Raw genomic sequence first — 19754 nt, forward strand, 5'->3', positions numbered from 1 at the left:
AATTTCCATCTTAGAGAGGAGAAAATTGAGGCTTAGAAAGGTTAAGTGATCTGCTCAAAGTCACATAGCTAGTCTGCCGTGGCAAAAGTAGGATTTGAAATCAGGGCCCAGAGAAGGGACTGGCTACCCAGTGAAAGGGAAATTGGGTGTGCAAGAGTCCTTTTACGTGGGAACCCTGGTGCCCCCATTGTGAGTGTCAGCGCGGACTCCATTAACGCCGCCCGCAGGGAGTGGATCTGAGAGGTGATCCCAGTGGAGGGGGAAAGAGGCGGGGAAGGAGCCAGCCCGTAAAGATGTATTAGTAAGCAGTGACCCCCGTGGGCTTGGTCCCATGGGGCGCTGTGGGAACCAGGGTGGAGTTGCTCCCCTGCCCCAATGAGTGAGGAAACAGGTTATTTACCCACCAGCCTCTGGGATGCTTCTCCTCCAGGAAGAGCTCATGGGTGGCTGGAACCTAGGAGCCACGGCTGTTTTGGAGAAGTGCTCCAATTTGGCTGGGTGTTGGAGCCTCTGGCCTCTAACAGGGTCGTGGGGTGGGACAGACATCCCATCACTGGGGCCAGATGGAACCAAAGACTAGAGGCCCTGCCTCATCTTCTAGGCTCTTAAAAGCGCCCCTTCCCCCGAGATCCTCATGCAACCCTAGGGAGCCAGAAGGGACCTGCCACTGACAAGGGGACATTGGCTTTCTCATCTTCATGGTGAGAGAGGGTTCAAATCCAGACTTTTCAGTTATGATTTAGGAAAATAATGGAATGTGATATGTGGGGATGTAGAGGGCAACGTGTGTCTGGGAGTCGAGGATATGTGGGGAAACTGTCCCGTGGGGCCTGGCCCCATAAGTGTTTGCTGACCCTATGTACGCACCTCATGCAGGGACTTGTCCTGTCCTTCTCTGTCCATCTCGGCCTAGCCCATGTCTTCCTGGCTGCATTCCCAGGCTGTCACCTGTTCTTATGCCCGTTTGTGTCCTGAAGTTGGGTCATGCCTTTTCCTGAAACACCCACCTGTCCCTTCCTGTGGTCCCTTGTGTAACTGAAGGGCTCTATGTACTGAAGCAGGCCTGGAGTCTGGAGAACAGGGGCCCCGTTGTTTGTCCTGAACCTGCTGACATCAAGGAGGCCAGGAGACAATGGCCGTCACACACTGTCCAAGTGGGAAGGGCCTTTAGTGATAAGGCCCAACATCCTGAAGGCCAGGTAACAACAGTGACAATGACATCACCCACAGATGACATTGTCTGGGTACCTCCCATGTGTCAGGAACCCTTCTCTCTCATTTCATCCTCATCCCCCCGCCCCCTCCAACATGGGGACTATGATTGTCCCCATTTTATAGAGAAGGAAACAGAGGCCCATAGAAGGGAAGCCACATCCGAGGGTCAACCCAGAACTGAAAGCCGAGTTCATGTGCCTCCAGAGTCACCCTGTTCAGAGATCCCTCAAGTCAGCACACTATCTGGGTCAACAAAACATGTGCCCCCACCAGAGAGGTTGTCCCACCGTAGGTGCTACTGAGGCTGACACAGAAGGGAGGGGGGCGTAACTGGCTTTGTTATTCCCGAAGCCCGGAGAGGCAGCCATGACCCTGGACATTATCCATATACAGTCCGTAGATGGGCCAGACATAGCGCGGGCTTGGCCCAATTGTCTCAGAGGGGCCTACTCAGGACCCAGATGTGGCTGGGATGTCCAGTTCCCAAGCCTGCCAGAGCCAAGATGACTCCTGAGTTAGGACAAGGATAGACTCCAGACTGTAGGGGTCACAGACAAGTCTTTATTTATTGCAGAGAGAGACAGTCTACAGAGCTGGTTCCATACTCCCTCTGGGACCCAGCCTACCCTGGATGGCCACCATCCAAGCCTTCATGGGAGAGAGGAGAGCAGTCCAGGGCTCTACGAGGAGGCTGGGGTGACCACAACGGAATCCTGGAGTTGGAAGAAAAAAGTCAATTCAGTGTTTTACCTCCCGCCTTGATGTGGTTTATGCTGCTGGTCCTCCGCAGGGTGGCCCTGGCACTGGGGACCACGACTCTGCACTCACTCGCACAGAATTCTTGGAAGGATCAGAGGAGTAGAGTCTGTGTGTGAACAGTGATGCCGTGCAGGGCCTGGGGTACAGGGAAAATATCTGCATGCAGAGTATGGGATTGTGTAGGACCATTGTCCCCAAGCCCAGGTGATCACCAAAACTCCCCAAGAAGTTTCATAAAATGCAGATCCTAAGTGTGATTCAAGGAACTTAACCTATTAGATTTCCCCCAATATTTTAGTGTGATAATTTTTAAACAGAGAGCGAAGTGGAAAGAATTTTCCAGTGACCACTTGTATACTCAGCACCTAGATTCTACCATTAGCTCTTTCTAAACCATACTTGCTTTATCTCACATCTGTCCATTTATTCATTCCTTCAGCTAGCTTTTAAAATATATGTTACAAAGCTATAAAAGGAAAGCAATGGGCTGCTAGCTGAAAATAAATGAATAGAGCAAAACGGGAAACTTGGAAACAGATCCAAAGAATGACACAATACCTTTCCAACCCAAAGTGCAAATGATGGATTATGCAATGCAAGCTGACTAAAAAAAAAAAAAAAATGAAAGTAGATAAATGTCCCTTAATAAGAGAGATGGGAAATAAACCAAGCGGTAGCCACCCAGTTTACAGACACTTGTTTATGCAACATGAATCGAGTGTAATACGTATTTTAGATGAACTGCTTATATTATAAGTGGATCATTGTACTGTAGTCCATTAGTGTATGACCCGTGTGTTCATCCATCTGCTGGGTTTTATGGAGGAGGAAGCTGGGCTCAGGCCAGAGGACCTGCCTGAGCTCATGGCTAGAGAGCGGCAGAGCCAGGACTGCACGGGTCCTCCGGTTCCTGAGTCTTGACTTTCAGCCTCTCTCTGTACTGTCCACGGCACTGTTCTCATTATTCTCCATCACAGCCAGCTGAAGGGTGGGCCACTGATAGTAAGTCATATGTCAACTTGCCTTTGAAACTAGTTAACAAAGCCTCCTACCCTTCCACCAAATGTGACCTCAGGGCATGGGGAGGCATTTTTGAGACTTCCTTTCCTCTCTGAATTTCTCCAGAATGAAACAACTCAGGAAGTCAGTGATACCAATCTACAGCTTTGGGCAAATCAGGACTAATGCAAGTTAAAGGTTTGGCCAAAAGTGCCTTCCGGCCTTGGGTTGGACACCTTGGCCATGGAAGGGTAGGCAATCGCCTGTGGGTTTTCTTCATTCTAAACAATTCTGCTTTCAATGTCTCCGCCACGTAGAGTGGACTAGAAACTCCAAGAAGGTAGGGGTTTTGTTCACTGTCGTGCTCAGTGCCTGGTACACACTAGGTGCTTAGGAAATGCCTGCTGGCTGGCTGACTGAGACGGGCCCACCTCCCCGTCATTGGCCCCTGCAGAAGTTGGGGCCCAAAGCAGGCGTTGCAAAGGCAGGTGCGGAGTGCAAATCCCAACTTTGCCACCTACTGCATGCGTGTCCTTGGAAATGGATTTGCCATTTTTGAGTCTCAGTTTCCCTATCTGTAAAATGGAGATTACAGGCAGGATCTGCCACATGGATGGGTGTGAAGACTGAACAACATGCTGTTCGGTGGCACGAAACGATGCTGGGCTACTCAGTATTATTAACGCTAATATTTGAGGGTGGGAGTGATGCTGCCACAGCCCCCCCCCCCCAGCAGCTGTCAGGGAGCGTCTCCTGAGCACTTACCGTGTGCCAGGCCCTACTGAATGAAGAAACAAGTGAATGAATGAATAACAGGTAGAGTGGAGAGAGCTGGAGGCACATGCTCCCCAGGCTAGGACAGTCGTCCTCTTACTCTTACAGATGAGGAAGGGAGGCCCAGAGAAAAGAAGGGGCTGGTCCCAGGCCCCCCATGAGTGACCGGCAGAATCAGCATTGGAGTACAGGCCCCGCCTCCCAGCCCAGGACTCCCCCCAGCAACTGTGCCTTCCCTGGGGCAGAATGTTTAACCCCACTCACCTTGGTGAGAAAGGATGAAGCTTCCTCGAATCCCCAGGCCTTCACCAATGGTATCTGGATCCCGGATCTTAATTTGCCTGAAATAATCAACGTGGTCAGAGACTGCTGGGCTTGGGTTGAGCAGCCCTGGGCAGGGAACTTAGGGCCTGGCACACCCAGTTCGGACTGTCCCTCTTGCCTCTGCTCACCTGCCCTGTGGCCGCAGCACCCCCCAGCCTCATCTCCCTGCCCCATGCTTCCAGCACCAGCTGCTGGCGGCCCCCAAGGGCACCCCTCACGTCCTCTCACACTTCTGCTAAAGAACCATCAGGGGCTCCTGTCATTCACAACGGAGGTGTCTATACATTGAGATTTCCTACTCTAATAAAATAAAGAGCGAAAATGATGTAGTTGTCATAGGTTACTCATTCTCCCCACCCCCATAACCTGAGGCTTAACTAGAGTATTCTACCATTTCTCTCAGCTTCCTCCACTAGTAACAAAAACAACAAGGCAACATCAGCAACAGTTAAGAGAGGTTGAGACCCAACTGTGGGTCAGGCCCCTCCTTCAGCCCTTTATAAACATTGTCTCCTTTATGCGTCGGAGGAAGGTACTTTTATTTTCCCATTTTACAGATGGAGAAACTGAGTTAGGATGATAAGGCAGCTTGTTCCAGGCCAGGCAGCCAACAAGCAGGGGAATCAGCACTTGAACCAGGTCTACCCGAGGCCCCTCGAGTGTACTCTAGTTGTCTGTTTACACCTCTGTCTCTCTCCTGCCGTCAGCCCTGTGAGGCAGGGGCGTTGCCTGGTTCAGCTTTGCACGCCTAGGTTCTGGCACTAGTAAAGGAACTGGCCTGGGAAGTTGGAGACGGAAGAGGTCATTTCTAGTTGGGCGACCAGGAAGCCTTCCTGGAGGAGGGAGAATTTGAAGTAGACTCTGAGGGTGGATGGAAAGTGAGATGCAGGCTGGAGGAGTGAAGCACCCACCATCAAAACCCTGGGGAATGGGGGATGGAGAGCAAAGGGACGCACCGTTCTCGTTCGGCAGTAGGACAGAGACGAGGATCTCAGTGGTGATGTTTTTCAGAAGTTCAGGCTGTGAAAGAGAGGGGCCTTGTTACCCTGGCGGAGGATCCAAAGTCCCCCAAGCCATTCCTAATATGGGTACAGCCCCACCCCATGGCCAGGGCAGCCAGGGGAGATGCTGGAATCCCAGGCTCCTGCCAGTCAGAGCTCTGAGGGTTCCCAGGACCAGACAGGGCAGTACAAATCCAGCTAGGCCCTGGGTCCCAGTGCGCATGCGCGTGTGTGTGTGTGTGTGTGTGTGTGTGTGTGTGTATGTGAGCATTGGAGGGATGCCACCCCCAGGGGCTCCACTGCTACGTTCCAGCTGAATTTGCCCTGAGGGAATTTCACCCTGCTTCCTGAGTTTTGACTTCTCCAGTGAAGTCAAAGTTCTGATTTTCATGTGGGAACCTCTCCACTTAAAAATTAGCCAAAAAATAATAAAATAAAATAAAATAAAATAAAATAAAATAAAATAAAATAAAATAAAATAAAATAATAACCAAAACATGTGGACCAAAAACCAAAACAAAACAAAACATGGCAGAAGACAGGATGCAGCCAGTTTGAGATCTCTGATCCACTCTGACTCAGCTGGGGAAACAGAGGAGCAGAGGGAAGGGGTTGTCCAGGGCCACTGAGATGAGTCTCGTGAGCAAAATGAGATTGCAAAAAGAAGGGATTTGTTTTCTAATTAAGAATCAAAATGTTACAGAAGAAAAGTGAATGCGTATCTGTGTATTTGTGAGTATGCACGTGTGCTCAGCTGCATCTGCATACAGTAGGTGCCCAGTAAACACCAGAGCGGGGAGGTTGGACTTTGTGGCTGATAATGTGGAGGCTGGCCAGTCCACCATGGGGCTGCCTATGGCGACATTGTTCCAAGCAGATCTTGGTCAACATCTCTCTTTTTTAAATGGACCGTCCTGCACTGTCCCCTGTGCCCCAGGGACAATCTATTAATACTCACGTTGAACAGGCCAATGCCTGAGTTCATCAAGTGGATCCGATCAGAGCTGCAACAGAAGATGCCCTTGAGAATGGCCTCTCAGAGGCACATTCATTCATTCTTTCAACAACTATTTATGGAGCACCTACTACGTAGGGTTTGATTTGTCCCAAGAGGCTCCAGTTTGCACCCCCTGAACCTTTGGGGTAGCAGGAGGGCTGCGGGATGTGGGGAGAAGGTGGGCAGAGGTGCAAAAGGCAGCTGGAGCACTGTGCTTCCAGGCTGGGCTCATGGGGGTCAGCATCTGGGCTTGACGGTCACTGCCACGGTCTTGGAGTTGTGCAGGATGGGCTGAGGGGATGGTGCTGGCCACGCTGTTCCCGTGGGTCAGCCTGTCCCACAGCTGCTGCAAAGCCACTCTTCTTTCCTTCCCTTTCTCTGATATTTGGTCCCCGAAGTGGGACAGTCCAGGCTAGGTCACCTTTCTGCACATCCCGGAGTAGCCTTTATTCCATGCCCCTACCCCGGAGGTTCAAACACTGGGTGTTTAAAGCAATCCGCTGGTCAAAAGGTGAGACAATGATTAACATGTTTACCTGATTTCATTTAAGTTGAGCATAAGTCGGTCATCTTTGGTGTAAAACTGGGCTTCTGAGCTGGCTTCCTGCAATGAGAGAAGCCCATTTCTTTTAGGGGTTGTGTCAAGCATAGGGGGAAAAATGCTCTTCCAGCTGATGTTGCCAACCTGATAGGATATTATCAGCTTGGGGCACTTCCATGAGGCGATAATCTGAGGATGAAGGCAGTACATAGCAAAACAAAGTTGTGCCAGACGGGAAGAGAAGAGTGAAGATGACATTGACTGGATCCAGCCATTTTTGAAGCTAGACCATCTGGACGTCTCAGTTATATGAGCAAATACAATTCCTTCTGTGCATGTGAATTAAGTGTCTGCCCGAAGACCCTAACTAATAAAGTCACAGGACCAGAGCTGGGCCTCCAACTGGGTGACAAGGGTGGTGGAAGCGGTTAGCAAAGCAAGAGGGGGGAACAGGAACAGTGAACAGGAGGGTCCCCCTGGTTGCTGCTCATGCCACAGACAGTTGAACTCACGATGCCCAGGGTAAAGAAGGGGCGGTGGGCTTCATTGGTGGCGAATACTTCCAGCACGATCAACTGGGCCACCTTTGCACTGCCTTGGTCCAGAAGGAGCTCTGGGGTCTCCTGAGTTACAATCTTCACCATCTGTGTGGGCCCCAGCTGATTTGCAGCCTGGAAAGACATCAGATCCGCATGAAGCCTCCCAAGTGCCTCCCCATGGCCCACAGGCCCCATGTACACTCTGTCCCCCTTCCTAGCCTCCCTCTTCCCTCTCCTGCTCCAGCCTCCGTCCTTCCCTCTGGTCCTGGAATGGATTGTTGTCCCCATCTCACAGCCTTTGGTTTTGCTTCTCCCTCTGTCTGGATTACCCTTCTTTTCAGGGAAGGTCTCTCTCATTTCCTAGATTATATTAGGCGCCCCAGAATGCCCTCATAACCCCTAGAATCTATCCTCGTCACCACACTTGTAACGGAAATATCATCTGTGTACTTGATCCAGGTCGCATTTGCCCTGATAGACTGAAACCTCTGTGAGGGCAGCAGATGGCCGTGCTAGAAGGAAACAGAGCAGTCCTACCTGTATTTGACGCCCCAGGGGGCAGCGGACAGACTACAGCAAATACCTGTCAAACTGCAGAAGCCAAGTGGACCAACCTGTTCACTGATCACGTTGATGTTTGACTTCAACCGGCGGGCCAGCTCAGGAAGCTGAGGATGAGAGGAAGGCAGAGCAGGTCAGCTGGAGGGGAGGGGGGAGACACACCTCCAGCAGCCCCACTGCCCGGATCCCCAGGACCCCAGAAAAGCTGGGTGGGCCTGATGGTCCAGGCCCCATGACTGTCACTGGTGGAAGCCAGCTCCTGTGTCAACTGCTGCAGGGCATGGGGTCCTCACTGGCTTGGACTTTTCCTGTGGGTTGTTGGTGGTTGTGAGTCTTGGGCAGCTCCCTGCTCTCCGAGGACATGGAGACGTGACCCAATTCTTAACTCCAGTCGTGAATGTGGTTGCCGGTGACCATTCTCCTTCTCTCATCACACTAACTTTGGGCCAACCCCTTCCCCCTCTGGGCCTCAGTTTCCCCATTGGTGACTCTGGAGGAGGTGGCACACTCCAGTTGACTGGTGGTGGTTGTCTGCTGTGCTGGGTTGATAAGGATTCCGAGACTGAGTCGGCATCTAGGCTCAATAGTAAGGAGGATCCTGATCGATTAGTGATGTCTGCCATGGGTCCCACAGTGGACAGCAGGGGCACGACTGCTATCCTTGGACCACTCACTCTCTGAGATGCCCTTTGGCTCAATGGGACCGTTATTTGGTAGAGGAATCAGGTGTATCAGGTTCCAGAGGGCAGAACTAGGACTGGCGCTGGATATTACAAGGAAATTTGCAGCTTTAGAGCTCTATGTCAGAGGCAGGGTCCATTAGAGGAGGGAGTGAGCTCTCTATTACTGGAGGGATTTAAGCTGAGCCTGACAGGGGATTACTGGTCAGAGGCTTAGGGCAGTCCTTGAGCCCCCTTGATTCAGGAAATTCCCATGATGCAGCAGAGAGGGCCCCATCCTCTCACGCTGAGACTGACCACATAGTCCAACAGGACCACGAGTTCCTCCGGAGGGAGCAAGACAGCTACTGCAGCGTTCGCCACATCCTGCCTCACAGTGAGGCTGAAGGGGGTGCTGTCCAGGTAGGGCACCGTGAGGGAAATTGCAGACTTGTTGAACCACTTGGTCACGTCTCCACGGGGGTCCAACAACTTGGCCTAAGAAGACACAAAGCAGACAGCTGGCTGGGAACTTGACCTCCAATATCTTACCCAATAATGACCTAGAAGAAAATGAGACCATTCAGCCTGTTTCCCTTTGCGCCTTTGCTGACAGGACGCTTAGCCTGGAATTCAGTGCCTTCCCTGAGGTGGTGAGTGAGCTCACGTGGCCGGCAACATCTACTCCACCAGCACCCCTCAGTTAATCTCTGATTTTTTAAAAACTTTGATGTCTTCTTTGGCATATAGGTTTTGACTTCTCAGATACCTCACGACCCCTTTGGATAAAGGGAAATTTCAAAACTGCAACAAAGTTGATGAGAATGTTTGCTGCGGTTTCCTAAAGCATGCATGAAAACTGTGCTATCCAGGTTCACCTGGTCCCTCAGGACTCCAGCCCCAGTATGAGCGTGCGGCCCCGCACAGCAGCTCCTGGCTCCTCCTGCCCGCCAAGCCCTGTGCAGCCTCACTTCGTCTTCCCCTTGGTGACTAGTACTGTCTACATTTTACAAGTGAGGAAACTGGGGCTCAGAGAAGTGACGGAACTTGCTCAAAGTCACACGGCCAGGGAGTTGTGAAGCCCAGAGAGACATTCAGGTCTGTGCGATCTCCAGGGATGGGTCTTGATCCTGGGCTCTTGTTTCAAGGTCATCAGATATTTGGGGTTTGGCAAGGTTGCCTGAGAGGAAGGTCAAGAGCCCCAGTGCATACGCTGGGCTCTGACTGGGGAAACCAGAGGCAGAGGCCAGATTGCTGGGGCCGATGCTCTGTGCGTCGCCCTTGGATTCCACCCACTGGGGTTCCTCCACCAGGATGGTGTCCATGGGACACGTTCGGCCCGCTGAGTTCCTAAATCAGTCTGTGTGTCCTAACTGTGAGTGGTGTTTTCTCCCCTGAAACAGACCCATGGTGTCTGGTCCTGGGCAGTCAGAGAAGGGCGGTGATGTCTCCACTTTACTCTTGAGGTCCCATAACACTCACCCCCAGCTCGAGCTGGATGACGTTACCCTTGATGGCAGGAGACAGAACGTCAAACTCCAGGCGGTCAGAGCCGAGGGAAACAGGCACTGCTTGGGGACAAGAAGGAAGTTCTGTGAGGGAGGAGGGCAATATCGGATGGGGCGCTTTGGGGGCCGCTTTGGGCTGGAGCTGCATCATTGCCTGGGGGTTGTAGGGAGGAGAAGGAATAGCGATGTTGACAATGAGAACGATGATGAGAATGACATTTATTGAGCGTCCGTCAAGCGCCACGTGCTGTGCTAAACCTTTACACTTAAACTTTACACTCAGTTGGGCTTCACAGTAACCTTAGGAGGTGGGTCCTGTTTTTATCCCCATTTTACAGATGGGGAAACAGGCTCAGAAAAGCAAACTGAGTTGCTCAGGGTGATATTGTGAACGGATTTGAGCCCAGTCGGTCCGATGCCAAGGTCCTGAGTCGGAACAAGACTGAACTACTGTTTATAACTCTCTCCCTCCTCCAGGGGACTGGGATCTGCACCCCTCACCGGGACAGAGTACCTGGTGCACGCCCATCTATGCCCTGGATGGTTTGCGCTCGCCTGAGGATTCCCCACTTGGCCGCCAGGTGGCAGTGGAGTCTTACCTGCCCGGGCTGCTGGGTGGGGAATGGGGAGGGCTGCAGAGAGGTAGGTTCAGGGACAGGCAGGGAGTGAACCCTTGGACCACCTGCTCCCCTGAGGAGACCTCCTGCTCTGCCCCTGAGGGGCAGAGGAGCCAGACAGGCTTCTGTTCGAGTCCCAGTAGCCTTGGCTACTCTATTTCTACCTCTGAACCTCAATTTTCTCATCTTATAATGGGGTAGAAATCATAGGTCGTACAGGACTGGTCCCTGTCTAACTTGGCTTATGTCTGAATTACACCAGACCTGGAACTTGCAGAACTGGGTTCAAGCCTTCTCCTATGACTAATTTCCTCTGTGAGCTTGAACAAATGACTTAATTTCTGTAAGCCTCAGTTTTCTTGGTGATGATGGCTACTTCATGGAGTTATTCGAGGAGTCAGCGAGACCCAGCCCAGTCGGAGCTCTTTGGGTGCTCACTGCATACTGATTCCATTCTCCTCTTTTCCTCTGCTCTGGTCACCCTCTGAGTGAGCTTCTTCAGATCCCAAAACAGTGGATGGTAGCATTTTCTTCTTCCTGCTAATTCCCACTCTGAGACCTCTGACCACAGCACAGTTGTGAGATGAGGGCAGAAGCCTGAGTTCTCCCATCTCTGCTATTCTCAGGGAGGGAGAAATGGCCTCCTTCCTGAGCGCGTATCTTGCCTCTTCCCTTGTTTTCTCTTCTCTAATAGCCCGCAATTACTGCTGTCTCATCCACACATTCATTCTTTCATCCATTCCACTCCCGTTTGTAAGCACTTCTCTGTGTGGGCAGAGCGCCTGCTACGTGCCTGGAACCTCCCCCGTAAAGTTTTAATCCTCACTAACAATCTTGTGACGTAGGGATATAGAAACCCCATTTTACAGATGAGGAAACTGAGGATAAGGAGGTGGAGTGGCTTTCCCAAAGTGACAGAGCACGTCAATGGCAGAGCTGGGATTTGAACTGGGAAATCTGACTCACATAGAAACTTGCACATAGTAGGTACTTGTGAAGTCACAGGTGTGGTGAATTCCTGTCTGTGCATCTTCGGGAGGGATTCATAGATGCTTGCTGTTGGGCCAAGTTGCTGCTCAGGCTTGACTTGGGAGGTCTCTCCTGGGCAGAGCCAGGGTGTGGAGGCTGGCTCAGCAGTAAAGGAAAAAGGTGGGAGAGAGCAGAGCACCTACCGCTCACCAGGCGCAGGATGTCCGTACGCGCATCCTCAAAGGCCGCCTTGACCACGGGACACAGCTGCAATGGCACAAATGCAGAGGCTCCACGATCGGGGGGCCAGAACACAGCCCCACAGTGACCCGTGCCCGGCCCAGCCAGCCTGAGCCCCTGCGTCCATGGCCAGCCAGGCTTTTGTCCATGGGACCAAGGACTTGGTATTGTGTCCACTCCACATCCATCCCTGCATTCAGAGCCTACCCCGGCCCCCAGCATTGCCTGGGTTCTTTTGCAGTGGCTTGTCCCTTACCCTATGCCCAGGGTGCCCCTGCCGGCCCGCTGCCCTCTCCATCGGACTCCTTGTCCTGTTCACGAGAGCCCGTGTTTTCCATAAGAGGGAAATGGAGAATGTATTTCTTCATTCACTTACTTAGTCGACTAGTCATTACTGAGTTCCCTCTTTACGCCAGACTCTAGAACGGGGCGGGCAAGGCAGACCCAGCCAGACTCGTGAACAATCTCTTGCCTTTTGTGGGTTTCTAGCTCCCAACACATTCCTTTGCCTACTGAGCTCTTCTTCCCCTACAACTGCCAGCGGTTCTCAGCAGGGGCTGATTCTGTTGCCTAGGAGATATTTGGAAATATCTGGGGACACTTAGTTGTCACAACTTGGGGGAGGTGTTATTGGCATCTAGTGGCTAGAGGCCAGGGATGCCACTACACATGCCACAGCGTGCAGGACAGCTCCTACAACAAAGATCTCTATGACCCGAATGTCAATACTGTGGAAGGTAAGAAGCCCTGGCCTCACAGAACCCTGGCCTTGCCTGTTTTGCTTAAGGAGGACGTTAAGCCTCTGACTCACTTGCTCCCGAGTCTCAAGAGTCTTGTTCTCAGGCGCCTGGCTGGCGTGGTCCGTTAAGCGGCCGACTCTTGGTTTTGGCTCAGGTCGTGATCCCACAGTCGTGAGATCGAACCCCACGTCGGGCTTAGCACTCAGCGTGGGTTCTGGTTGGGATTCTCTCTCCCTCCCCCTCAGCCCCTCCTGCTCATGCTCTCTCCCTCTCTCTCAAATAAATAAATAAATCTTAAAAAACAAAACAAAGCAAAACCCAGAGTCTTGTTTTCTGCTCTAGGTAGCCCATTTTCTAGGGCAGTGCCCTGGGATTTTGTCATTTGTCTTAGATACAATATCCCCAGTGGAAGAATCTTCCGGTTGACCGCCCATTGCTACTCTTGAGAAAGGACAGTGCACTTCAAGAAATTTTTTCTATGAAAGTTTTCTATGAACACTTAACTTTTTCTATGAAAAACCCATTCCCTGCTTCTAGCTGCTCTGCCAATCCAGAACGTAGGGGGCGTGGAGGCCTTGCGCTCGGAGACCCCCAGCATTGGCTGCCAAGGGCCAGCGTGTTCCTCATGGGGAGGGGGTCACTGGCAACCTTGGCATCGTCTCTCACAATTCCCTTTCTCTCACTTTCACCAGTGGCTGTCAACCCTGACTACACGTTAGAATCCTCTGGGAAACCCGCTGGAATTCTCTGGGATACTACATTCCCCCCAGCCCCGTTACATTGGAGTCTCCATCAGGATTTTTAAAATCTTCCCCAGGTGGTTCTGATGTGCAGCTAGGGTTGGGGCACACATATTTCCACTGAAAAGGGCTTTGGCATTTTCTAGATGGGTTCCTGACAGATTTAAACATGGCGTGCCCTTTCCCTGCATTTCACGTAAAATATGCTTACGACCATTGTATTGAATCCACTGACCTATGGTGGGTAACCATGGTGATTAATGGAACGCCAGGTTTCTCCTCTCATTCATTATACTCACATACTTGCACCCTTAAAAACAGATATTATTCAAACAGCATTTTTATTGTCTGTTTTCTAGTAGTAAATACATTTTTTAGCTAGTAAAGTATGATGCCAATTAAAATATGATTTAGCTGGAGGCTGGGGAAAAATTTCCAGCTGGGCCCTACTTTAAGAAACTCCCACCTCTAGGGGCGCCTGGGTGGCGCAGTTGGTTAAGTGTCGGACTCTTGGTTTCGACTCAGGTCATGATCTCGGAGTTGGGAGATCGAGCCCTGCATCGGGCTCCGCGTCCAGTGTGGAGTCCGCTTGAGTTTCTCTCTCTCCCTTTCCCCTTGCCCCTCCCGACTGAGCCCTCACATTCTCTCTGTCTCTCTCTAAAATAAATAAACTCCCACCTTTAAATAGAAAAAAAATTCTGAAAAAATATCTCATGTAAGAAAAGACAAATTTTACAGAATTCCTCCCTTTCAGATTCCTTTTAGAAGTCTCTCTGGAATGGCTTAGTCAAGTCTTAAATATGATGCAGCTATTACAACAATTATGAATTTCATACAGTGGCGTAGAACATAGGTATAACTTAAGGAATCAAATCGTACTGACACTGAGTACAGCCGCATGCAAATATGAATGCATGTGAGTGGAGATTGGAAGGCACATATGTACAAAAGAGAAAAAGGCTGTCAAGTTAGGGTGGAAGGATTACGGGCACTTTTCCTCCAAAGTCATCTGAGTTATTATATCATCTTTCCAATTCAAGAAAGTTTTATTATAAAAAAACATCAGTTATCTGACAAGGCGTTTCAAACCCCAGGAGGCCCACTGTGCTTGGAATTTACAGTGGAAATCAATGGTCACGGTTACAGTTCTGGTTCATCTGTGACATATAAGGGACATATAAATTGAGATTAACTTGTGTTTATTGACTCAGAAAAATAAATCCAGCAGGGCCTGGTGGGTGACAGACCCCTGAAGACAGGTTGATGTGAGACAGCGGTATGCTAGAGCCAGCTCGTACCACTTTGTGAGGGCCAAGTGTTAAATTTTCAGGAATTTCTGAGCCACGTGCTATACCCAGACATTATGAAAAATTAAATTATATAAACTTACAACTAAATAAGTTATACTAAACGCAAAGCTAGTGAGAACTCAAAACTCATTATTTCCTAATTATTTTGTTCTATTTTACTATTCTCTATTGCTCTCCAGGTTATTTATGTCAATTGCATTTGTGTGGCAGAAATGCCGTACAATAGTGGGCTGCTGTGCGTTCTTACCCACTGCTCAGTGACCTCACATGAGTAGCTTGAAATTGTCCTTGGAGCACGTGTTTACCCCAGAGAATCAGCAAGGGCTACAAATCAGGGTTCCTTCCACTTGACCTCCCCAGAGTCAGTTGTTAATAATTTATCAGCACATCACTGTTCAAGATCTCCTGGGTGACTTTTGGCAGTTCCATGACCTTCACCTCAATGATCCACTGAAAGAATGGTCAGGCCCTGAAGTTTCCCACTCAGGGAGACACAGGTCCCCGAGCACTAGCTCGCAGTTCCACCCCAGCCCCACAGGGGGAGCAATCTTTGCAGGCCGGAGAGGCCCTGAGTCCGCTCACCTGAGTTTTCACCAGTTTGGGCAGGGCTGGCACCAGGAGGTTCATGACCTTGTTGGCTAAGGAGTTGACCAGGAAGGAGACCCTTCCGGAGAGGAGAAGGGGAGAGAGATTCGGAAGGTCAGAGATGATGCTGTTTTACAGAAGGGAAGACAGAGAGCCCAGGGGAAGGAGGCACTGGCTCAAGATCACACAGCCTGCTCCAGACAGGGCTGGGACTAGACCCCCATCTGCAGAGAGCTGTCAGGGAGTAGAAGCTGGAGGTGTCCTTCGCAATGTGCGCTGGAGACTGGGATGATGGCATTGGCATTTCTGCCCATTCTCCCGGTAAGGAGAAGTGGAGGGAAGCACCAGGCCCAGTGTGTGGAGTGCCTGTGGCTGTAGCCTGATCTCGTCCTCTCCCTGCGGTCTCAAAGCTGAGTCACAGGGACGCAACTCGCCAGCAGCACAAGGACAGTAAATGCAGGCAATGCATTTGCTTGACTCCAAAGCATGCTTTGACCCATGGCCCCACTCAGGCCTGCCCGAGGTGGTTTGGGGGGCCCTAGGAATGTGGCTCCTCTCAACCTTCAAATGTTTGCCCCACTTCCTGGCAGGATGCCTGAAATCCCACCATGCTTGTTTCTGCTCTTGATGTCTTGAACTTTCTTTGGCATCTCAGATTCCCTGAAAGGAGCCTCAGTTCAAGAGTCAGGAGGGATCAGCCCCTTTCTGTCTCTGGGCCTCAGTGTTCTCCATCACCACCCGGCTTCCCTCCCAGGCATGGTGGGGGCCCAGCAGGAGGCGGCCACACTCACTTATGCAGCAGGCTGATGCGCAGGGTCCCCCCGCTGGTGGAGCAGTCGGCGAGGACAAGGTGTGCGTGGCCACTCTCACTGGTGTTCACTCGGATGATGGCTTGCACCTCTGTTTCCATGTGTAACTCCACGATGGTCTTGACCAGGGGCCTGGGAGTGGACGTGCCCGCACTGTCTCAGCCCCAGGTCGGAGCAAACCTGCTGTCTGTCTCAGTGCTCTGGTTCTCTCACCTCCCAGCTCGAACTCCTCTGATGGCCTCTCCTCTTCTCCCCCGGGTTTCCGCCCACCAGGTTCACGTTTGGATTCCTGTCCTGGTTTAAATCTTCTGTCTATGTCAACAGCTCCTAACTCGTACCCAACTCCTTACCCAGGGTCTTACAGGTCCCTCAAATTTAACATGGACAAAAGCGAACTCTGGGGGAGCCTGGGTGACTCAGTTGGTTAAGCATTAGACTCTTGATTCGGCTCAGGTCATGATTTCAGGGTCGTGAGATCGAGCCCTGTGTCGGGCTCCAAGCTGGGGGTGGAGCCTGCTTCAGATTCTCTCTCCCTCTGCTCCATCACCCCCCACTCACGAACTCTCTCTCTCTCTGCAACACACACACACACACACACACACTGAACTCAGGCTCCTTCCCCAAACTTGCTCCTCTCATGATCTTTCCTGTCTTCGTTTCTGGCCACTCCATCCTGCCAGTTGCGCAGGAAAATCCTTGGAGTCGGCCTTGACCTCTCTCTTTCTCTGGCATTCAATCCATCAGGAAATCCTGTTGCCTCTACCTACCTCTGAAATGTTTCAGAATCTGACCACTTCTCACCACCTTCCTGCCTCCAAAACCTAGTACAAGCCATCGTCATCCGCCCCGAATTGTAACAGGTGCTTCTGGAGGGCCTCTCTGCCTCCAAACACAGCAGAGGGATTCTTTAAAAGTTCAAGCATGTCATGTCTCTCCTCTGCTTAGAAACCTCCCATTTCACTCAGTAAAAGCCAGGTCTTTACCTTGGCCCACAAGGCCCCACAAGGACCTCACCTCCCACCATTCTTCCCCCTCCTATTCTCTTTACCATTCTTTGGACAAAGCAAGTGCCTCAGGGCAAAGGACTCTTGCCTCAGGACCTTTGCACTTGCCCTTCCCTCTGCTTGGGACTCTCTTTACCAGATACCTGCGTGGAGAAAAGGGGCAAGGCATGACTGAACCTGTCAGGCCCGTAGTATCTGACTGAGGGGACACTCACGTGTTGAGTCCAGCCACCATGTCCAGGGGGATCTTGACTGCCAGCCCCTGGCTTTCATCCGAGGGGTCTACCTGCAGCTGCAGGATGTTGGCTGAGGTGACTTTCAGCCTGGATGGGACATGGGAGAGATAAGATCCATGCCTCATGCTCAACTGAATATCATCCCCAAACTGGCCCACTGACTCTTCACTGTCTCCCCTGGTGCCCAGCCAGGGGTGTCCAGCTGGCAGCTGCACCTGAGCCCTGTCCACTGACCCCTCCCCAGCATGGTCTGGCCCCCAAATATCTCCCCTCCACCACTGCTAAAAAAGCTTCCATGGCTCCCTGCCACTTAAGAGATAAATGCCAGCTCCTTGGGCTGACTTGGAAGACCCTCTGTGACCGGCCCCACTGACCTCTCAGTTCCTTGGGGTTGAGTGTCAGCCGTTCTGATTGACTCTCACCCCCCTGTGCCTTCCCCAGGCTGGTCCCACTCCCTGGAATGCCATTTTCTTCTTGTCTCCTGGTGAGCATGGAGTCACTGGGTCACCTGCCACCTCCCCTGAGAAGTGTCACTTTTCCCTTCACCATTCTACCCCAGGCAACCTTCCTCTGGGGTCACCCCATTAGGGTTCCCGTGTCACTCTCTTAGGGTTATTGCTAACTCCTCTGGGAGCTTCTGAGGGAGGGACTCTGATCTATTTTTCTTGGTCAGGCGCAGAGCTGACAGCAGCGGATGCTTGTTGACTGGTCGACCGAGCGTGCCAAGTGTGTCCTGGGCAGAGGGTGGGGGAGGAGCTGGAGCCCAGCGTGGCCCTGCTCCACTTACCAGGTGATGTGCTTGAGGATGGAGTTCAGCACGTTGCCTAGCACGGGGATGCCCCCGGCTGGCCTCTCCTGTACGCTGTTGAGCAGTGGCAGCTGCTGGAGGATGTCGATGGCATTGTGGTCATTCAGCTTCTGTGTCAGCCCTGGAGGCAGATCCCAGAGATTAGCGTCCAGCGGGAGGGGTGAGACGGATGGCTTGGCAGTGGCTTTAGGCCGGGAAGGGGGCATCACCCAGGGCTACCTGGACCCGGACATAAGGCCAGGGGACCGATAGCTCCGTCCCAACCATCTGCTGTGGAGCTGTGGCTTTGAGGATGATGGTCCAGATAGGTCATTTTCACATAAGGACTAGGGTGGGGGCATAGGTGGGACCATTCACCACTCTGAGCATTGCCAGCCTCTGTGGGAGCGCTGCCGGAATACTGGCATATGGGCCTGCATCCCTCCCACCAGCCAGCAGCAAACTCTCTGGAGCCCTCTGAGAGGCAGGGAACCCACAAAGCTTTGTTGGGCTGTGTTGCTGCCGAAACATACTTGCTAACAGCTCTCTGGCACCCACATCCTATGGGCCTGTTGTCCAGAGAGCCTCAGGTGCTGAGCTGAGATCGGAGAAGCCGGGAGTCCCGGGTTCTGGTCCCTGCTGGACTCTTCCCCTGGCAGCCAGAGCCTCTTTGGCTTGTGTGAAGAGCAGGCCAGAAGTGCTGGGTGCTCCACGAGCAGCTCCAGAAGCAGCCTCAGCCCGTGACTGATGGGAATTGGTGTATAAATACCCCAGCTCCCCCGACCCTCTGGCAGGACAGCCCGGGTGTGTGTCCCCTACCGTGTCCCAGAGTCCCGGTGTGTTACTGGCTCTCAGCAACAAAGCCATCCTTTTGTCTGCCCTGTGGTCATGGAGGTGGGACTTTTAAATATTCCTCCTTGAAAATGTTAAGCCTTGTCAGTGGAGGCTCTGGAGGGACATAAAGGAGGACGGGGCCCAGTGGAATCATGGAATTGAAGGGAGGATCTTAGAATCACGGACTCTTGAGATGTAGACACTCCCAGCCTTTACAACTCATCCACTTGAGCCTCACCCTGGAGCCAAGATCCCGGCTGTGCCTTGCACACTCCCAGTGATGGGGAACTCCCTCTCTCCTTTGGAGGGCTGTTCCACCTGCCCACTTGCCTTATGGTGGCAAGGCCTGGGTGACCAGGACTTGCTTTTTTTTTTTTTTCTTTTAGGCGGTGGGGAGAAGGAGAAGGAGAAGGAGGTGCCCCAAGACTTACTTTCTTTGATGATTTCTCGGCCGAGGCTAAGAACTGCAGGGGGGTTGAGGGTGGCTCCAGTCAAAGTAGCTGCCAGCAAACCACAGAGAAGGGTGACGGTGAATGGGCCGGCCATCTTTGTGGGGATCGGTGAGCAGCAGGAGACACGGGAAGGAACCTGGGGTGAACACAGGAGAAGGAGCCTGTTAGCTGGGCAGAGAGGTCAAGGGCAGGCCCACCATGCCTGGTGACTTGGGGCACAAAGCCCAGAAGAGGCTGTTTAGTGAAGTGGTTAAAAGTGTGGGCTCTGGAGCCCCACCATCCGGGTCTGTGTCCTGTCTCTGCTGCTAGGTGCTAGTTGTATGGCTTTGGACCATCAGCTTAGCCTCTCCGGGCCTCAGTTTTTTCATCCGGCAAACGGGCATAATGAAGCAGTGCCCTACTTCATAGAGTCTGGCACTTAAAACCCTCCATAGCCCAACCTCAGCCAACTTCACCTCCTGCTTAGTTCCGTCTTGCTCGATAAAGTTCCAATCATTCCAAACTGCTTGAAGTTCCCAGAACATACCCGGTTCTGTCCTGTTATCTGCCTTTGT

General features: G+C 52.0%; 1 protein-coding gene across 1 annotated transcript; it reads right to left on the reverse strand.

Annotated features, from left to right (window-relative positions):
- Window positions 1-1767: 1767 nt before the first annotated feature.
- BPIFB1 (BPI fold containing family B member 1) lies at window positions 1768-19309 on the reverse strand. Its single transcript, XM_045806829.2, has 15 exons — window positions 19180-19309; window positions 17915-18056; window positions 17107-17214; window positions 15870-16019; window positions 15076-15157; window positions 11667-11730; window positions 9852-9937; window positions 8688-8867; window positions 7764-7817; window positions 7123-7281; window positions 6606-6673; window positions 6031-6076; window positions 5028-5091; window positions 4012-4088; window positions 1768-1928 (listed from the first exon to the last, which is right to left on the reverse strand). The coding sequence occupies exons 1-15, from the start codon at window positions 19292-19294 to the stop codon at window positions 1896-1898; spliced, it is 1428 nt and encodes a 475-aa protein (XP_045662785.1). The 5' UTR covers window positions 19295-19309; the 3' UTR covers window positions 1768-1895.
- Window positions 19310-19754: the final 445 nt, after the last annotated feature.

This window comes from Ursus americanus, chromosome 22 (genome assembly GCF_024610735.1).
Source record: "Ursus americanus isolate L20-20 chromosome 22, mUrsAme1.1.p, whole genome shotgun sequence".
Taxonomy (NCBI): domain Eukaryota; kingdom Metazoa; phylum Chordata; class Mammalia; order Carnivora; family Ursidae; genus Ursus; species Ursus americanus.